The sequence below is a fragment of the Typopeltis vanoorti genome, chromosome 20, assembly GCF_054136105.1.
Source record: "Typopeltis vanoorti isolate ZY-2024b chromosome 20, IOZ_Tvanoo_1.0, whole genome shotgun sequence".
In the NCBI taxonomy this organism is placed as follows: Eukaryota; Metazoa; Arthropoda; class Arachnida; order Uropygi; family Thelyphonidae; genus Typopeltis; species Typopeltis vanoorti.
In genome coordinates, this window is record NC_143568.1 from 105,272,834 (window position 1) to 105,293,995 (window position 21,162).

The window sequence follows — 21,162 nt, forward strand, 5'->3', positions numbered from 1 at the left end:
AATGTCACTATTAAATAGTTTTGCCTTAGCAAAGATGTCAAGATCTGTATCAGTGTTTCTTTTAGTCTGTTGAATGATAGTTATGCAGCTTTCTTTTTGCTAATTCTTCACATAAATCCTTATTCATTTTTATTGTTTGTCCTAAGTAATTGTAGAAGTCAACCTGCTCTAAAGGGATGTTATTAATACATAGGTAATTATCACTTGTGTAGATATTTTTGATCCATTTTGTTTTTTCTAGATTCATTTCTATCTTATTGCTGTTTGGGTATTTTTTTTTCACTCTTTTCTTCTGGGTCTTTTGGGTTGTGGGATATCAGTACTAGATCATTGGCAAACATAAGGATTGTAGTTTTTCACCATCTATGCTTATTCCTCCGTTTAGGTCTATTTTTTTTTTTTTTTTTTTTTTCAGAATGTATTCTAAAGTGCTGGTAAAGAGATTTGGGGAGATCACATCGCCTTGGCAGACCCCTCTCTTTATATTTATATTTATAGGTTGATCAAATAGGGTAATTTGTGTGGCCTGATTTTTGTTAATTTCTTTTATCATGTGGATGTAAGTATAGTCCACATTTATTTTCAGTAAGGCACTGATGACTGCATTGTGTTCAATGGTATCAAATGCTTTTATAAAATCAATAAAGAGGAAACATAGAGGGATTTGGTATTATCTGCATTTTTCTGTTAGTTGTGAAATGACCTGGATATGATCTATTATGGAGAAGCCTTTTCTGAATCCTGCCTGCTCTCTACTGGAGTTATTATTATTATTATTATTATTATTATTATTCCTGATACCTCCAAGGAGTCCGAAGACTCATCGCGGGAGGACATCTTCAACTGTCTCTACATCTTACCTCTACTACGAATCAACGCCATCTACCGCCCACCTCCAACACCATCACAACTAGTAATTTTTGTCTGTAAATTGCGTGTGTTCTGAAGGGCCGATTTGTATGTATGCGGGATGAAAAACCCGAGCTTCCGGGAGAAAAAACCCTGCTACCTCTGTATGAGATCAGCTAACTCACCATCGATTGAAATCGACCAGATAAAGATCCCTCCCGTCGCGACGAGAATCGAACTTAGGCCTATTCCAATCGAAGGGCGCAATGTACCGTCGTTCTTCCAATTGCGCTACAGAGGCGCTAATTATCTTCGAGTGTGCTTTGGATTCTGTTTAGTATTACTCTGTTCATGATTTTATATATGTGAGAGAGTAGACAGATTGGACGATAGTTTTTTATGTCTTTCTTGTTCCCTTTTTTTGAGGTCTTCCATTCCTCTGGAATCTTTCTTTCTTTGAAGTAAATAAATCATTTTCAAAGCCACGTGAATCTGGCTTTGAAAATGATTGGTCCACCTTGTTGGATTTTTTCAGCTTTAACATGATCAAGTCCTGACTTTACCTTTACTCGTTTTCTTAAGGGCATGTTCTATTTCTTCTGGAAGCACATCTAGTATATTGCTTGGTTTTGGAATGATAAGTTCTGAGACTTGGCACTTAGTTGCATAAAGATCATTATAAAAATTCTGCACAATTTCTTCTATCCTTTTTCTATTAGTATGTTTTTCTCCATTTTGATCCTGTAAAGCAGATGGAATTGACTGTTTAAAATTTAAGTCTTTCTCTATTTTTTTCAGGCTGGTTTTGGACTGCATTGCTTCTTTTAGTTTTTGTATCCTGAAAGCTTTGTAGTCTTCTGGAATTATTTTCCTTAGTAACTTACAGATAATTTTGTATTCTAGAAAATTTCCTTCAGATTTCTTCAGTTCTTTTCTTTTTCATTAGTTCTGTTACACCCTGATATCTTAAGAATATAGAATTCTCAGCTATCATGGTGTAACATGAAGAATAAATAAAATAAATTAAAAACCCTGCATAAAAGATATTAGTGAATTAATTAAAGGAAAAAGAAAGATTCTTGCATCCAATAAAATATAAAAAAAATAAAGGTATTTGTTAAACTAACTAACAAAGGAAAGAATATATTAATATTGTGATATGACTTAAATGAGAAAAGTTAAATAAATAAGACAGGAAAGGATTAGTCATAAGAGATGGTATGCGAGAGGCTAGAGATTAAGTTATTAAGTAAGTTCATAGAAAATTTTTGGAAAGGGGATTAAATTAGAGGCTAGCAAAGGAAAACAACAGACTATCGCTCAGGGTCAATTCCCGGATTGAGACATCATTACGGGGCCCGCCGATCAAATGACGTTTGGCAGAAAAATGCCACCCTAATTGGTCAGTGAAGTAAAAACAAGTAGGGGCAGAGAAAAGAAGTTAGAAAGTGCCTTAGGAGAACAGGTATAAAAGGGTTGGGAACCCCCCCCCACGAGGCTTTTTTGGTTTTGGTTTTGATCCTGTTCCAAGGGAGTCCTTCGCGAGCTCTTTCGTAGGGATTTCACGGTGCTTTCCTGAGTGGCGAAATAGGGGTTATATCTCCACGCCACAACACGAAAACGAAAGTGAGCGGGATTTCGATTCCGTATTTCCTATGTGAGAAGCAAAGAATGCCATAAAGTTGAGGAAAAGAAAGCATATTTTTTGTGTTCCAACTTCAGTGACAACCATGAAAAACAGAAAGAGGTAAAGAGATCGATGTCCACGTGGCAAGTAGCACAGACGATTAGATGATCCAAAAAGTGTCCTGAGTTACAAAAAGTTAAGCCAGCGTAAGCCTAGTTCAATTCCAAAAAGAACGTAGGAGTAGCAGATCATCGGTGAGGTTATATCAAGATAGTTCAATCAGAAGAAGGTAAAGGCCCATATGAAAAACCCAAGAAAGAAAGGTACTGTAAAATATGTCTAATGTTAACTAAAATTTGTCTGTGATAAGTGTCATTATTCTAATACGGAACTGTTGAAGTGACCAAGGAAAATTTATACTAGGACTTTAGAATCTGATAGAATATATTAAAAGTAAGCTGGCTAGTGTTAATGTTATGTGAAAAATTAAGTGTCCTGAGAATTTTGCATGTCTATTGTAATGTATTGGAAAGTTAAAATGTCATAGTCGTGTGTTAGTGCAGAAAAGGTTTAGTTAATCTACTTAAATTTGAATAGTTAAATAGTGTGAATTAATCTTATTTGTCCATGTCAAGTGAATTTATGTGTTGAATTGTTAAGGCAGCATGATTGTAATACTCAATATAGGATCATAGCCTAATTACTTGTATTAAGCCAATGTTAGTTTGTAAGTATTTAGTTTAGCATTAAATTGAGTAATCTCTATAATTGACTTGTACCATGTTAAGGAATTTAATAAACCTTTGTTCAATGATAAAAGAGTTGTCTGAAATTGCTGTCCAATGCACCACTTGAAAAATTGCGAGCCTAAATCACGTGGGAAATTAATGTTAAGAAACGAGATAAAGTGTCACGACTGCAACATAGTTACACTTTCAGACATATTTGAGTTCTTTCTCCTTGTTTTTGCATATAATATCTTAAACTAAATATCCCGGTGCAGTATAAATACAAACATTAGGGGTACTAAGGGGAGAAATAACTTAAGTATTAGTAAAAAATTTTGGTGATATCTCGTGCGTAGGTAATAGTTGAACATAGATAAGCAGAAATTATAAAGTAGAATAAAAATCGTAAAATGGGACACAACAGTTCTATAATAGTGGACTTATATTGAAAAATTTGTATGAACTATACATACATAATATATATATATATATATACATACATAATACATACATAATATATATATATATATATATATATATAAACGTTGTATTGAGTATTGGAGAGATTATACTGAAAATGAATCACATTTATCATTCTCTAGTTGCTCTTTATTTTTATAAGAATGCGTGCGATATTGCCATACAGCATCGACTCATGTTCGTTGAAATTATGAAAGGATGGATGGAAGGCATACACTTGGAGAATTTCATTCCACTCTTTTGCAAATTGTGTATTTTGGTAATATCCCTTTTTGTCTAGTAACACTCCCTACAAGAACAATGTTTGTAAGATTTTTCTTCATCTTACCCAGGGTCTCCAACGACATTACTGCTAAATTCGGTTCAATTTACAATCTAAAGGCAGATTTGCCGAATAGGTTTTTTTATTTAACATATTGTTGAAAATAGAAAAATACCAGGTTTATGTACGTTGTCCGATATAATTATAAAACCATCGCTCTTATTACTGCATGCTGAAGAATGTGCTAATAAATAAGTAAACCAATATGGATTTCAAAACAAACCTGGTTTTTGGCTACCACAATCGTCTAATAAACAAAGTGGTTACACTGCACCAATGATGAAGTTAATCTACCACCCTTGTATCAAAGAAGTTCTGCAGGTTCGATCAGTGGCACACCCAGGAGGCTCGGCCTGCCATCAAGCAATCTATATGTCTCTATAATAACTCTCCTTATATGCCAATCAACCAGCTTGTTACTCATAAATCTTCAATCTCTCCTCACATAAAGTATCATACAGTCCTGACTTAAGTATTAGTTACCTGTCTCTGAATCCATTCCACCTCATTCACATCTCCAAGAAACCCAAGCAACCAAACATGTGTGCAGTAATCTGGGTGAGGCCTTATCCAAGCCTTATAAAGTGGAATATTAATAACTTGCTTACCTCTGCATGTCAGGGTGTTCCTTACTAACAAGGTAATCCCATCAGCTGGTTTAGCCACTTCTGCAATATGTCCTCTGAATTTCAACTCCCTATCCACCAACCCCTTATATCCCTGGCTTCAAGTTCTTGGAGTACAGTCCCATCAATATGGTACACAGCTGGTAATCTTTATGCTCCAAAATGCGTAACCTTATACTTTGCCACATACTAAACTGGCATCCGTTTTCCTTTGCCCATACTTCCAGTCTATTTAAATCATCCTGTAAGATATCAACATCATCTTTGCTGACTATTGCTTTATCTAATTTCGCATCATCTGCATATTTCCCTTCATTTCCTATATCATTAATGAACAAATTAAATAGTACTGGTCCAAGTGGAGAACCTTGTGGCATGCCATTAATCACAGGTCTTCTAAGGACTGTGCACCCCATAAACTACTGTGTAATAACTCTCCATCAATGACTCTTATCCACAACACCAACTTCTAATCTATACCTATTTGATGTAACTTATGTATTAGGATTCCATGTGGTATCCTATGAAATACCTTTGCAAAGTGCAACAGTATAACAACATAGCCATTACCTTTATCCAATTCAGCTGTCACCTTATTATAGAAAGTAAGTTACTGAAGCATGACCTACCCTTTACAAAACCATGCTGCTCCCATACAATATTCTATTCCTATCCACCCAGTCCTGAATTTCGTCTTTAATCAACTTCCCCAATACTTTGACCACTACTCCAGATATACTGATTGGTATATAATTAGCTACTTCTGTCTTGGAACCACCTTTATGCAATGAAACTATTTTGACTTCTTTTCATTCCCTTGGGACTCTTCTGCACGAGCTGAGGCTCAGATTAAACAATGTAGTCAAAGCACCCTATACTTAATTTTTCTTTCTGTTGCTATCAATATCGTTTAATTTATACTTCACTTTCTATGATGAACCTTGCATGATAAGAATAAGATATACAGTTAAAGTCAGCACATATTACAAGCAGTCTTTATCTTTATCTGATTTATTTGAGCTAATTAATAAACATAAGAAAATTACCCAACACAACGTACAGGGTAGCCCATAAGTCATGGAACATGCCATAGAAAGGGCTGTCTTTGTGAAGCAACTGCATAAATTTTTTAGCATCACCAGATTTTTTTTTTTTTTTTTTTTTTGTTAGATATGAATTACCTAGCACATTCTCGCAATACATGAGCTGATGTCCCATCCAATCCCATAGCCATATTGACATTCAGATTGTGTAAGATTCTATGTACCTTTACTCCCTCTATCCTTACTTCCACATTAATCTCTGACACTTGCAAAATTATTATTCAATAATCAACTAGTTTGTCTGCTTCAGTCACTTCTGTACCATCTGCATTCTCCAAAATCATTATACTGTTGTTCATTCCTTCTTTTGCTTGCCACATACTGAAAGAACTCTTTCGGATTACTCTTAGCCAATTTGGCTAATCAACCTCTCATACTCTGGTTTTGCCTTCCTTATCATACCGGTCACCTTTCTGGCCTGTGCTTTTACTGCTTATGGGCTTGATTTTAACTCCTGCTTAATGCTGTAACTCATCCATTTAATTCCCAGTTTATTAATGCTCTTAACAAATTACAAGTTAGTTACTTGTTCCTATAAGCACCCTTTTACTACTTCCCATGCACTATTAACATTCTTTCCTTGGAGCATATCCTCTCATGATACCGCTCCAAGTATTTTTCCAAGTTTCTCATTTCCAGCCTTATAATTCCACATGAAACCCTTCTTTACTGAAAATTCCACGTGCTTAGCCAACTCTCAGGTCAAAACTGAATGATTGCTCTCACCGACTGGCAGTAATATATCCATCTTAATTATACACAAATCCTTGGACGTAATCACAAGGTCCAACACTCTCTATACCTTTGTGCTTTCTATTACATGCTGCCTTAGATAATTATCTCGAAGCTGCAAAAATTCTTAAATTCCATTTCCTTCTGCCCATATGACCTTTCCTCCTTGATATCTATATATCCCCATAATTAAAGTTGTCCATAATAATTACCCGCCTTGTACTTATTTACTGATACATATCACCCACAACATCCTTTGCATTGCCTATAGCAGCAGCTAACCAAATACTTTGTTGCATTAGCTTGCATCTCACAACAAACAGCTTCAAAAGCACCGTTTTCCATTTTACTGATTTCTATTGGACTGCAAACAATCTGATCAATAATTATATCACCCTTAGTCAACGTCTCACTAATGCCAATAACTTTCAGCCAATAGGAACTAACCAATGTTAAAAATTCCTCATCCTTGTTCCTCATAATCCTGGAATTAGTATACATAAACGATATACACCTCGTAGGTCCATAATTAACCCTATGCTTTGTATTCACAATCCTATTCTTATTTACAACCACAGACACTAAAGATAACATTTTCTCTCCAATCATACACCCATTTGTTTTATTGGTGAAGAAGAAGAAAATAGACAATCCAAGTCAAAGCATCCTAAATACAGACCAGTATGTCTATCACCTGTAATCATGAAGATGTTAGAGAGGCTGGTTAGAAACAGAATACAAACCTGGTTTGATAAGAATGGAAATCTTTTAAGAAAGTGGCATGTATTTGTTAGTAACTTGGTTGCATTTTTTAATAATGTATGGTGTGAGCAAGGTCCCCCAAAAAAGGAAGATGAGTGGGGTGCCACAGGGTTCTGTTCTGGGAAAACTATTTAGTTTGTTTAATAACTATTAATATTGTTTATATACTTATTGTTTAATAGTTCAAGGTTTGAGAAGAGATATTCAATATTTTGCTGATGATGATGCTAAATTAAGAAGAGCAAAGTCAAAAAGTGCAGAGGTGGTGTTGCTGCAAGATGATGTGAATAGATTGGCACTTTGGACTGAAGAATGGAGATGTCACTTCATTGTTACTAAGTGTAAAGTCGTGTACTCTGGAGAGAGAAGATGGAATGAGATTTATCATATTAGAGGAGCAATGCTTCAGGAGGTAGAGAGATAACAGGGTAGATGAGTGAACAGAAAAATGAAGTTCAGGGAACATCACAAAAGTTGTAAGGGTTACACAGCAAACTGCTGCTATAATGCAAAGAATGATGACATGTATTTATATGAATAAGGAGATGATGGTTCCATTGTATAAGGCACTAATTAGGTCTCTGGATGTTTGTGCACAGATATTGTTACTTGGTATATTGGCAATCTGGAAACATTTGAGAGAGAGTGTAGAGGTGATAACTAAGACTGTCTCAGGACTTCAGAATATTGTATATGCAGGCATATTGAAGGAATGTGGTCTTCAGTGCTCAGCAGATAGGAGTAAGAGGAGCCTATCAAGGAGTTATAGGAAAATTATTGCACAGGATAATGAGTAATGTAAGTACATGAGGTTATCCTTAGAAACTGTAACAAAGGTCATGTCAGTAAGTGAAAGGAGAATTTTTGAATGGCAAGTAGTGAATAAGTGAAATGCAATGTCAGAGTGGGTGGCTGGTGTCCCAATATTGAATGTCTTTGAGGCAAGATAAAATAGTTGCTGTGGTCAAAAATAAGTTTGGGTTTGCCACAGCTTTATGCACTATGTTCAAATGAATACTGCGAATGTTATTTCAGAGAACCTTTGCAGCACACAGCAAAAGATTATGGATCCTATTTTTATGTCACACTTTTGCTCGTCTAGGCACATCAGTTTATGTCAGGACACCTCCAGCACTGATTTCCAGGTCATCGCAAATGTGCCCCACTGAGATTATGACTCTTTACTGATCAGTCAAGTTCTAGTACTTCCTTTTTATCATAAAATGTTGTTGCAGTAGAAAGATTATCTGAGTACAAGGATGCACAAAAGCAACATGTGTCTGTTCTTTAACTTAACTTCCTACACTGGAACAATGTAGGAAGCATTATTGTTGCTAATGACTTTTTTTTCTTTTTTCAGTTTTTTTCCATAGAAATAAAAACTCTGCAACTCTTTACCTAGTGCTCTATTATCAATGAGTAAAGAACTTTAGTTAAGTTCTGATTTACTCATTGAGCTCTTGGTAGTATATAATCTGGTTCTTCTGCATATAGAATATTTTCAAGCCACTTCAGACCTCCCAGAAGTAGGATGTGGTCTCACACCAGGTAATGAAAATCATCTATCACTTAACAACTTTAATCAACATCCATATCATAGTAAGATATGAACCCATAGCCTCTTTGGCCTGACTGGTTGGCCAAGAGATTGGAGATGCTATTCACTTTGCCAACCAGTCTGGTAGTTTTAAGTATTATTATTATTATTATTATTACGTGTTATCTCCAAGGACTCTCATTGCAGGAGGACACTCAATACTACACATACACACCTCACTGCTTCCTCTACTATTCAATTCTCCCACTACACACAACTACCATCAACACCATCTACTGCCCATCACCACCAAACACAGTATTTTTTATCTGTAAATTGCATGTGTTCTGATGGCTGATTTGCCTGTATGTAGGAAGAAAAACCTAAGTTTCTGGAAGAAAAAACCCTACTACCTCCATATGAGATCAGGGGACATAACAAAAGTTGTAAGGGTTACACAGAAACTGCTGCTATAATTCAAAGAATGATGACATGTATTTATATGAATAAGGAAATGATGGTTCCATTGTATAAGGCACTAATTAAGTCTCTGGATGATATTGTTACTATTTCAGATATTGTTACTTGGTATATTGGCAATCTGGAAACATTTGAGAGAGAGAGTGCAGAGGTGATAACTAAGACTGTCTCAAGCCTTCAGAATATTGTATATGCAGGCAGATTTGGGGAATGTGGTCTTCAGAGCTCAGCAACTCACCTAACAACTGAAAAAGCCCATATAAAGATTCCTCTCATCATGACAACAAGAATCGAACTCCAGCCTTTTCCAATCAAATGGCACAGTGTATTATCATTCTTCCAATTGCACCAGGGAAGTGCTATGAAAGGGTTGGTCCCAACTGATCATGTCATGAGTTCTATGAGAGGACTAAAGTGTTCCACAGGATGCTGGCTCACAATGACTTGAATGCACCCCAAAGTTTATTCAGACTGGACTGCAGAAAATCTTTAACACAAACAGTTCTTTCCACTTTATCCCACAGATGATCCAATGAGTTGAGATCACTAAGCAGGCAAATAAAATATAGCAAAGTCAGTCTCATCCTTCTGAAACCATTCTGAATGATCTGTTCCTTGTAATGAAGTGTATTATCCTGCTAGGAGTAAATATTACTACATGGATAAGCTATAAGCATGAAAGGATGCACATTACTGGCATTTAGGAAGTATCACAGGAACTTAACATGTGCCAAGAAAGCATTCCCATTATCACACGATTCATTCTGCTGTTGCTATATGCTGGCAATGTCACTGGCATGGAATGAATGGAACTGAGATCCACTGGATTAGGTGACTTTTCTCCCATTCTTCAAGTGTTCCAGTACCTATTGTACCTGTAGCTGAGAGAATTTTGTTAATTAGAAAAAAATAAATTAATTAATTAAAAAATAGTGAGGAACTCTGTTGATACATGCCATCAGCAAAAGGATTCAATGCACTGTGTTCCAATATGCTCCTTTACAGACTACTATTTCACTCTAATTTCATTGTTTGTAACCCATATGTTAAAATCATGTGGATGTGTGCATGTACACATTCACACTTCCTTGAAATCTCTCTACTTGCTTTTTAAAGCCAGAGATGGATAGGTAACGCTATCTCTGATGATCGATAAAATATCCAATTAGTATAATTCTTCTGAAGAAGCATGAGTGATACCTACAATAATCAAAGCTAAATTCTTTTATTAATTTCTGCTAATTTCTACTTATAGTGAGATATAAGCAGCAAGTACAGTGATCCCTTGCTTTGCAGTCTCTTACTTCATAGGAGGAAAACATTCTTTAAAAAAATACTGTTGAAGAAATAAGCCACTGAACTGAGTTTACATTTACTTTTAAAAAAAAATGTTTTTCTGAGAAGGGAATAATCAGGGAGTAGACATCAATTATTTGTAGATTTTCATTATTTGTGGCAAGTCTTGGAATATCCCTTGCAAATATCGAGAGAACACTCGATATTTGTGTTTCCTGTGTTTTATGACATTCTGTGAATCCAGGATTCACTTCAGCACTAGAATGCCACATTCGGCACAAAACATTCAGTGCAAGGTTACCTCTCACTGTAATAAGGTACTATATTAATAACTCAGTTACTATCTACTAAGATGAGATTAGAACATGCTTATAGCAACATCTGATTTCATACACACAGAAATGATTAGAAACTGATAAATAAAATAGTGTAGATGGAAAGTTATTTGAAAATTATTCAAAGTGAAGGAAAACTTTATTTTTTGTTGTTGTTGAGAAAGGTAATGGCAATACAATACATTTGTGATATCACTTACCAAAAAATTCAAGAACACTGGATTTTTCCTTAAAGATGATTTTATTGATGTTTCTATATATATATACACACATTTTATTTTTTTATATTCTGCGGGATAGTAACATTTTACAATTATTACATCATGAAAGATGCACACTCTAATTAAACAAATTTCATACTATGAAGTTTGTTACAGTTTCTAAAAATTCTGCAGGCTTGTCAGCATGCACCCAGTGGCCTGCTCCTTTGATATAGATTATTTCTGCATTAGGAAAGTATCTGTGTATAATAGGATGGTCTTGCTTTCTGCACAAGTATAATATTAAAAGTCATGTATATTTTAAACATTAAGTTTTTGAATATGCATAATAAAAAATACTGAAATATATTACAAATTAATATTAGCTTTAACAGAATTATTAAAGGTATAGTTTGAAAAAAACACAAGCATTTCATTAAACTAGCAAGATTTGTAACTTTCATAACTTGGCATTCAGAGCTAGCACTATATGCACAAAACCCTAAGCAACTTGTATGAATAGAATGAAAATGATAAAATGCATAGCATGTGATACATTGCTGTTGTTGTTATGTGCCATCCAGTTGTTTATGATGCTGATCTTGTGAACAAAGGCTCTCCATCCCACTCGGCCTCTTGTCCTTTCTTTCAGCAATTTTAAGTTCTTTTGGGTTGTCCATCAAACTCTTTTGTGGTCTTCCTCTTCTTCTTCTTCTCATTCCTTCAATCTTCCCCAATATACTGCCTTTTTTAATGATTAATCAGTTCTCATAATGTGTATCCAAAGTACATCAATTTCTGTTTAGCAAACATCACCTCCAAGGACAATTCTGTTCTTGTCCTTGGAGGTGAAACCTTCTTATTGGTTAATCTTGAAGTCCATGTAATTCTTAATAGTCTCCTCCACATCCATAATTTAAATGAATCAATTCACTTTTTGTCTTTCTCCTTAATAATTTTTCCATAATAATTCCAGCTTATGCATCCATACATCACTACTGGAAATACCATTGCTTTGACAATTCTAAGTTTTGTGGCCTTACACAAACCTCTATCTTTCATAATTTTTGTCAGGTTTAATATAGCTTTTTTTCTCATGACTATCCTTCTTTTAATTTCATCTTCACATTTATCATCATTTTTGATTCTGGATCCCAGTAAATAACCTTTACTGGGATCCAGTAAAACTTTCAATGATTTCTATTTTATCTCCCTCTATTATAAATTCAATTAAATTGCCAGAAGCTATCACTTTTATTTTGCTGATGTTTAAATTAAGTCTGGCTTTGTTACTTTCAGTCTTAATAGAATCAGCTGCTGCAGATTGTCCTTAGTTTCTGCTATGAGGGTTGTATCATTTACATATCTTAAATTATTTATTTTCCTGTCATTAATCTTATTTCCAGCTGGATATTTGTCTAAGTCAGCCATTCTCATAATAGATTCATTATGAATATTAGAAAGATAGGGAGACTGTATGCAACTTTGCTGCACCCATTTTTCCACTCGAACATTGTCTGTTTCTCCAAAGCCTGTTTTTACTGAAGCTTCTTGGTTGTCATACAGCTCTCTTATCAAGATAATTAGATGCTCAGGTATATTCCCATGATCTCATTACAATCCACACGCTGCTGTGATCTACACAATCAAAAGCTTTCCCATAATCAATAAAACAGATGACTACTTTCTTCTGAAATTTTCTTATTCTTTCCATAATTCATCTAATGTTTGCTATTTGGTCTCTAGTTCCTCTACCTAGCCTAAAACCTGCCTGTCTTGTGAGTTGTCCTAGTCCTGATTATATTTCAGGCACAAACTTTGTTTGCTTACACTTGGAAAAGGATTAAAACAAGTATATAATTTTTTGGTATCTTTAATTTATAGTATACCCAAGTGGAAAACTTCCTACAACTATCTCTAATCCAGAGTATTTTAATAATAAGGTGTGACATCTTTTGGCAACTTGTATATGAAAATGACTTCTGCATTACTTCAATCTTGTTATCACTTCTGGGTCTGGCTCCACTGGTGAAACCTCAATAAAGGTCGAAACCGGCCTGTGACCCTTCCCATAATGCATAGCATTATACATATCTGTAGGGATTTGCATTATGGGATACTAAGGCAAGCGATGTGAAATCATTAGCTTCTATATATGAGTTGCCCCACTCCTGGTAATATTTCAGGTGCAAACTTTGTTTGCTTACACTTGGAAAAGGATTAAACCAAGTATATAATTTCTTGGTATCTTTAATGTTTAAGTTTCAAGTTTCAAAATTATTGTGGATATGCAAAATTGTAATTCATAGTGGAAGTTCCATTTGACATTTATTTCTCCATTGTCTCTGGACTTCATTTATCAAATATGTTTTCACATTTCCAATACTAATTGAGTACAAAATTTCCATTGTTCAAACTTAAATTAGTCAATAATCAATCATTTCTAAGGCCAATTTTTACCTGAAAAAGAAAACACATTATAGAGTTATGGGTTGATAAGATGTATAAATTTTTGGAATACCCTGTATATATCAAACCTAGGCAAATCACTGCCATGTGTGTGCACGAAGTTAGGGAGAAAGAGGGAATATGTTGAACAGCTTTCCAAAAAAAGTTGAATATCCATTCTATCTTTGATAAAGACAGAATGAGGGAGGCTGTTCAAAAGAAAAGAGGTAGATGGAACAAAAGAGGAGGAAGTCAGTTTGGCAGGTGTGAAGCTGGATAGTAATTGAACGTTAACCAGCAGTTGCATGTACTCTGACAGTAATCGAAGAAAGCAGGGAAATGATTATAGAAAGCTCAGTAGAACTATCATTTTATATACCTACAGGAGAGAAATAAGGCAGAAATAGAACAATTTAAGCAAATGATTGGAGTGAATTTGCAAGGAAGAGGGAGGGAGGGGATTATCAGTAGATGGATGCTAATCAGCAGTTTCTATATGTTCGTATAATTCTGGAAGAAAAGAACAGCCATTTCAGCTGAACAATTATGTAAACACCAACAAAAGAAACACACACACACAACAGAAATAAAACATCTATGAGAGAGTGACTGGAATGAATCTATACGAGGGAAGGTCATCAATTAATCAGAATTCATGTCAAAAGAACACAAAAAATACATCTGGAATGGATAACCAAAAAAGCAGACTATCTCAAAATGTCATCATAGAGAGAGACCACTTCATAAGATGGAAGAAAGTCAGATTACTTTACAAATCCTGGTTCAAATCAGAGAGACTGTTCCTGGAAGTGGGACAAGTTAACTTGTGCCGCTTCCCGTTAACTGCAACAGAACCGACAGTTTGCTTTTCAACAGATTTTGGCACACAACCCTATCTACCCATCAGTATTAACAACAGGAATCACCATGAAGAGCACCACTGTCACCCTCTATGCACATTATTGTTTGAGACGGATTGTGGAAGAGAAGCTTGGAGAGGAACAAGCTGGAATCGGGCCAAATAGAGGCTGTCAGGATCATATATTCACTTTACGACAAATAGTTGAGAAGTTATGGGAATATAACAAAGATCTGTATTTAAGTTTTGTAGATCTGGAAAAAGCATATGGCAAGGTGCCAAGAGAGAAGCTATTCAAAACACTACAGTTATATAGTGTCAATGGGGCATTATATCAAGCAATACTTAGTCTTTATTTGAGTTGTAAGTCAGCAGTCAGAATTGAAGGAAATACAGAGAAATGGTTTAATGTTAAAGCTGGTGTCAGAAAGGATGTACATTATCACCTCTGTTATTCATTATCTATATGGATTACATTATGAAGGAAAGTGGTATTAAACATGATATCAGAATTGGAGATGTTAATGTCAGCTCCTTGTATTATGCGGATGATGTTATATTTCTAAATAAATCCGTTACAAGATTCCCTGACTAAATTGAATAACTGTTGTGATAGATATAATATGAAGGTCAGCAATAACAAGAAAAAGATAATGAAAATAGGCAGAATTGTTGAAAATATCAGCTGCACTATGAATGGAGAATATATAGAACAAGTAAACCATTTCAGCTACTTAGGCACGATTTTCAGTGAAGATAGTAAATTAAATATGGAAATAGACAACAGAATCAACAAAGCTGGTATGGTAGGAAGTCAACTGAATAAATTTATATGGAATAAGAGAGAAATTAGTCAAAACACTAAATTAGCTGTATACAAGACAGTGTTCAAACCAATTTTAACTTATAGATCTGAGAGCTGGGTCAGAAGTAAAACACTTGAGACCAAAGACTAGAGACTGCAGATATGAGAGTCCTGAGAAAGATTAGGGGCTTGAACAGATGGCATCAATGGCAATATCATATTAAAAACAAGGATATTAGGAAAGAACTTGACATTGTTAGCATCCAGGAGGTATGGTCACTTAAACAGAATGGGAGAGGAAAGATTAGCAAAACAAGTTTTCTCTGGCAGGCACTTTTTAACGTATCAATTTGATACGGTAAAAAGTGCCTTAGAAGATAGAAATATAAGATCAATGTTATAGCTTTGACAGCTAACAGATTGATTTGGTAGAAAATTGTAGGTAGGAAGTTAGTAATGATGTAAATTTTTCATGTAGGACTATGATATCCTGTACACCCCTTGAGTGTAAATGTCAGGAATTTGATGATGATAAATACTTCATTACTTTTTGCCCATATGGGAAACTGTTACGATGTACTGAATTTTGCAGATTGTATGATTATTATTATTATTATTTTGAGTGACTCCAGGAGTCCTTAGACTCATCGAGGGAGGTCCTAAACATCATGTCCACACAACTATGCGATTACATTCTCCCAGTATCTATCATACCTTGTCTTGAACTCGTTCACCGTGATAGCACCCACAACAGACTCTGGCAGCTTATTCCACTCATTTACCACTCTAAAAGTAAAGAACCCAGCTCTAACACCCCTGCTAACCACACTCTTGCCCAGCTTCCATAGGTGTCCCCCAGTTCTCCCACCACCAGTCCTGATCTCAAAAATATCCTCTGAATTAATCCTATAGAATCCCTTTAGCAATTTGAATGTCTCAATCATATCTCCCCTCCTCTGCCTATGAACTAGTTTCTGCAACCCATAAATCTTCAACCTGTTCTCATATGGTTCATTCCACAGACCTGTTATCATCTTAGTCACTCGCCTCTGGATCCTCTCCACCTCCTCCCCATCAAGAAGGAACCGAGGTGACCAAATCTGGGCACAGTAGTCGAGATGAGGTCTTATCAAGGCTCGGTACAGAGGTACAATAACTTGCTTGTTTCTGCTCGTCAAGGTATTTTTCAACAACCAAGTGAGTCGATGAGCTGATTTAGCTACTTTTGCAATGTGCCCCCTAAACTTCATCTCCCTATCCACCAACACTCCCAAGTCCCTGGCCTCATCAATCTCTTGGAGTACAGTTCCACCAATGTGGTATACTGCTGCTAATCTTTTCACCCCAAAATGCATAACCTTACATTTTGTCACATTAAATTGACATCCATTCTCCTTGGCCCAGAACTCCAATCTATCTAAGTCATCCTGCAAGACTTTGACATCTTCTGCATTCACTATTGCCCTGCCCAACTTTGCATCATCAGCGAACAAATGAATTGTTCCACTTAGATCCTTCCCTATATCGTTAATGAACAGATTAAACAGCAGTGGTCCAAGAACAGAACCCTGCGGCACACCACTAGTCACAGGCCGTCTTTTGGACTCTACTCCTGAATAAACTACTCTTTGATATCTCTCCATCAACCAACCAGCTATCCATCTCACCAATCCTATATCCATTCCCATATGTTGTAGTTTACGGATTAGTATTCCATGTGGTATCCTGTCAAACGCCTTTGCCAGGTCCAACAGTATCACTGTAAACCCATTTCCCTTATCCAGTTCAGCCGTCACCTTGTTATAAAACTTGAGCAAATTACTGAAGCATGATCTACCCTTCACAAAGCCACGCTGTCCCCTGTACAGTATCTCGTTTTCATCAATCCATTCCTGTATTTTTCCCTTGACTACTTTCTCTAAGACCTTGACAACGACTCCTGATATGCTGATCGGTCGGTAATTTGCAACCGTAGTCTTGACTCCTCCTTTATGCAGTGAAACTATTTTCCCCTCTTTCCACACCTTCGGGACTAAACCAGACCTGAGACTCAGATTAAACAACATGGTCAAGGGCACTGATAATTCTTTAGCCGCTTCACGCAAGACCCGTGACGGTATAGCATCCAATCCCACAGATGTGTTCACATTAAGGTTCTGTAATAGACTAGTCACCTCCACTTCATTCATCACTATTCCCGTATAAACTAATGGTTCCTTCATTTTTTCAATGTCACCACCTGGATGATATGCTTTTGCAAAGTGCACGCTCAGTAACTCCACTATATCGACTGATTCAGTGACCTCCTTACCATCGTCATTCCTTAAAATCATTTTGCCGTGTACAGTTTTTTCCTTGCTTGCAGCATATTGAAAGAACTGTTTGGGATTCTCTTTTGCTTGCAAAGCTAGTTTCCTTTTATAATCCGCTTTTGCTTTTTTTTTACCACACTCGTTACCTTTCTGGCCTGCACTTTATACCGTTCGTGTGCCTGCAGGTCACCCCTTTCTTCAAATTCCCTCCACAGTTGTTTCTTTTTTTGCAGCTCAAGCTTAATGGTGTTATTCATCCATTTAACCCCTACTTGTTTTACTATTCGGACCCTAGGTATACAATCAGCCATTACCTCCTGTAAATGCTCCTTGACCACTTCCCATGTTCTATCGACATCCAGCCCTTGCAGTTGTACATGCCATGGCACTGATCCAAGCAATCTCCTAAGCTTGTCATACTTGCCAGCACGGTAATTCCACATATACCCTGTCTTAATCAAAAATTCCACACCTTTAGCCACTTCCCAGGTCAAGACCTTATGATAACTCTCACCAATAGGTGGCAACATGGTCATATTCATTACAGTCAAATTCTCAGATGCTATTACCAGGTCAAGTACTCTCACACCCCTAGTATTTTCAATTACATGCTGTCTCAGATAGTTATCCGTTAATAATTGAATAAAATCCTTTTCCTTCCTCACATGTGTCCTCTCCTCCTTCCAAATCAATGTTACCATAGTTGAAAATTCCCCATAATAATTACCCTCCTTCCACTCATTTCATCAATTTCCCTATGCATACTATCTCCACCATCTATTCCATCACCTGGTCTATAGCAGCACCCAACTGTATATTTTATTCTGACAGTCTCAATCTCACACCAAATAGCCTCAAATGAGCTCCTTTCACTATCCTGCGATACAACTTCAATTCTCCTTGGCTGCAGTTCATCAGCTATCATCAATAATACCCCTCCACCCATTTTATTCTCTCTGTCCTTCCTAAACACACTATAACCTACACATTCTATCCCACTAACTATATCTTCTTCCGTCAGCCATGTTTCACTAATGCCAATAACCTGTGGCCAGGAAGAGCCAATCAAGGCCAAAAATTCTTCCTTCTTGTTCCTAATACTCCTGACATTAGTATACATGAAATGCAGTGATCCCTTAGTCCCATCCCTATATTGATGCGTTATTCTAAATGACTCATTCCCATTTTTTGTCCTTAGTGCTGGCTCGGGTACATTATATACATTCTTACACTCATCTGTCTCACTGATGTCTGCATATCAATTCCCTCCCCCCTCCTTGGTAGTTCTAGTTTCCCTGGTTTTGCACATCCATTTTCACTTCATTCAGTAACACTCTTTCCAGTCTCCGCACACCAAGTCCATTCAAATGCAGGCCATCCATCTTGTATAAGTCCTTTCGCCCTTCAAACTCATTCCACACGTCCACGAATTCCATACCACACCGTCTGCATAACCTACGCATAATGTCATTTGCGATTATGGCCCTCCTCCTAAACTCCTCTGTCATACCGCGGCAACAGACTAACCATTCTAACTCTGTCACTCTTTTCTTTCGCTACCTTTAACAATGCTTTCAAGTCCTCTCTCATAAAAAATTTATCACTTTTCAATTTATTCGTACCCGCCACAATTATTAATTCTTTCACCCTCTGTTTTTGCACTCTAATACTCTCACTATGATTATAATCGAATAAGGTTGGAACTTGTGTATAATAAGTAAAATGAGTTATTTCAGCCTTTCTTTGGTTCATTTCACCAAGTGATTACTTTTTCCGATTTCTGTGTGCATTATATTGCTGTGTTTATAAATTGTATCAAAATTCAAATGATCCATGTCACACTCTAATATTTGCTAATGGGAATCTAATCTCACCACAAAGCATAAACCCTTTGTGCTTCTTACATTAACAGCGTGTGTGAAGCATAGCTATTGCTTGTTTGACTTTACTTTCCATATTTAAAATCACATTCATTGATAAATTAAAATATTCAAAGTTATCCTACAATTAATTGCACCAAATAAGATGAGCACTGATGCGCTATACTCTTAAAACTTTCATACATCAATAAAAATGCAACCATACCGTCAAACTGATCTGAATTTTGTAGCTGGGTTGCATAAGCCACACGACAGCAGACGGAACCTAAATGGACACTCGACGCAACTACTGGTTACGCTTCTGGCCTGTGCCTGTTGGTCACCTTTCTCCTTGAATTCCTCCCTTCACAATTTTTTTTCTATTTTTGCAGCTCCAGCTTAATAATGATATTCATCTATTTAACTCCCATAATTTACTCTCCTGACTGTAGGTATGCAGTCTGCCATTACTTTCCTCAAACACTCCTTTACCACTTGTTAAACTCTAACTATTAATGTTCCACAAGCTTTAAGTAACACGAAAGTTACATAAATTGGATTATCTCATCCTACCTCTGAATTACACCATATTGCTTACATCTTTACAGTATGTGTATATATATTAACATATTTTAAAGATTGTTTCTGTTAGTTTCATTCACAGGATGTACACAAATTAGAACTCAATATGTAATTATTAATGCACAATAACATAATACAGTATAAACAAGAAAAAAAATTTTGGTATGTCAATCTTCCTTAGGAAATTATTAAGAGATAAATGAACAATCTCTTCTATTGCCTTTTCATAAATCTCTTAATAACTGGCCAAATTTGTGATGGTTTTTAAAAGCAAAGAGAAATAGATCCATTTTCTCCAATTATGCCATTTCTGCTGAAATCTCAGAGAACATGATTATCACTTTCAACATGTTTTTGAGACCAGAACCAATTTTTTTTTGTTATTATTGTTGACCTTATCACATTTTCCTTTATATGGGTAGTATCCTTCTCAACTGCACTTACTGTTGATAGTGTGAAACCAAGATCATGCCCTATGACATGATTTTTGTCCACCTTCATATTTCTTTAAAATTTCCATTCTCTAGATCAATTTTGGTACATTTACACATGAATTTTCACTTTTTCCACTCATGACTGTACTCTTCACAGCACACTATATAAGCAAAGTGTATGAATATAGCACATCCATGTTCAATAGTAAACAAAGCAAGACTTAGGAAGACACATGTGCATCACATTCTGTCTGCCTTGCAGACAGCAATTGTTTAGTGGCATACAAGTAAGGCGCTTTATGTAAAATTTTTAAAACTTAATTTTTTTCCTCCTATACCCTCCCATGGATTAGGATCTGCCTGTATATGATTTCATTGCATCATAAGATATATGTCTAGATAATTACCTAACATATGCAGAGTTTTCTGCACAGATGAATAGAGTATCACCATCAAACCTTTCGGATGTACTAGGGAACTTATTTAGACAAGCTGCATACTTCTTTTCTAGTACAGAAACGTTTGCACTCCATGAAAATCCTCCTCCTTTTTCTTTCAGATTGGTTAATAAAAACTGACGAACTCGAACATCCTGTTATTATGGGGAAAAAAAAAATATATATATATATTTCAATATACACAACTGCCATATATTTGATGCATTCAATACATTTTATTGCCATACAAATTATTTCCAATTACAGCAGAGAAGAAAATGATATCTATAACTAATAAACAAGCTACCTAAACATGAACTAATGATGTGACTATAAACACAGGTAATAA

The 21,162-nt window shown here is 35.9% G+C and overlaps 1 protein-coding gene across 2 annotated transcripts in view; it reads right to left on the reverse strand.

Moving 5' to 3' along the window:
- Positions 1 to 11,121: 11,121 nt before the first annotated feature.
- The window catches only part of LOC150095747 (sn-1-specific diacylglycerol lipase ABHD11-like), a 41,239-nt gene continuing 31,198 nt past the window's right edge, over positions 11,122 to 21,162 (reverse strand). For both annotated transcript variants that reach the window (XM_090409899.1, XM_090409898.1), the window contains 2 exons: positions 20,784 to 20,968; positions 11,122 to 11,364 (listed from right to left, as the gene is read on the reverse strand). In XM_090409899.1, coding sequence (XP_090266025.1) covers positions 11,232 to 11,364; positions 20,784 to 20,968 — 318 coding nt within the window. In that variant the 3' untranslated portion in view covers positions 11,122 to 11,231. The remainder of the gene's footprint in view (positions 11,365 to 20,783; positions 20,969 to 21,162) is intronic.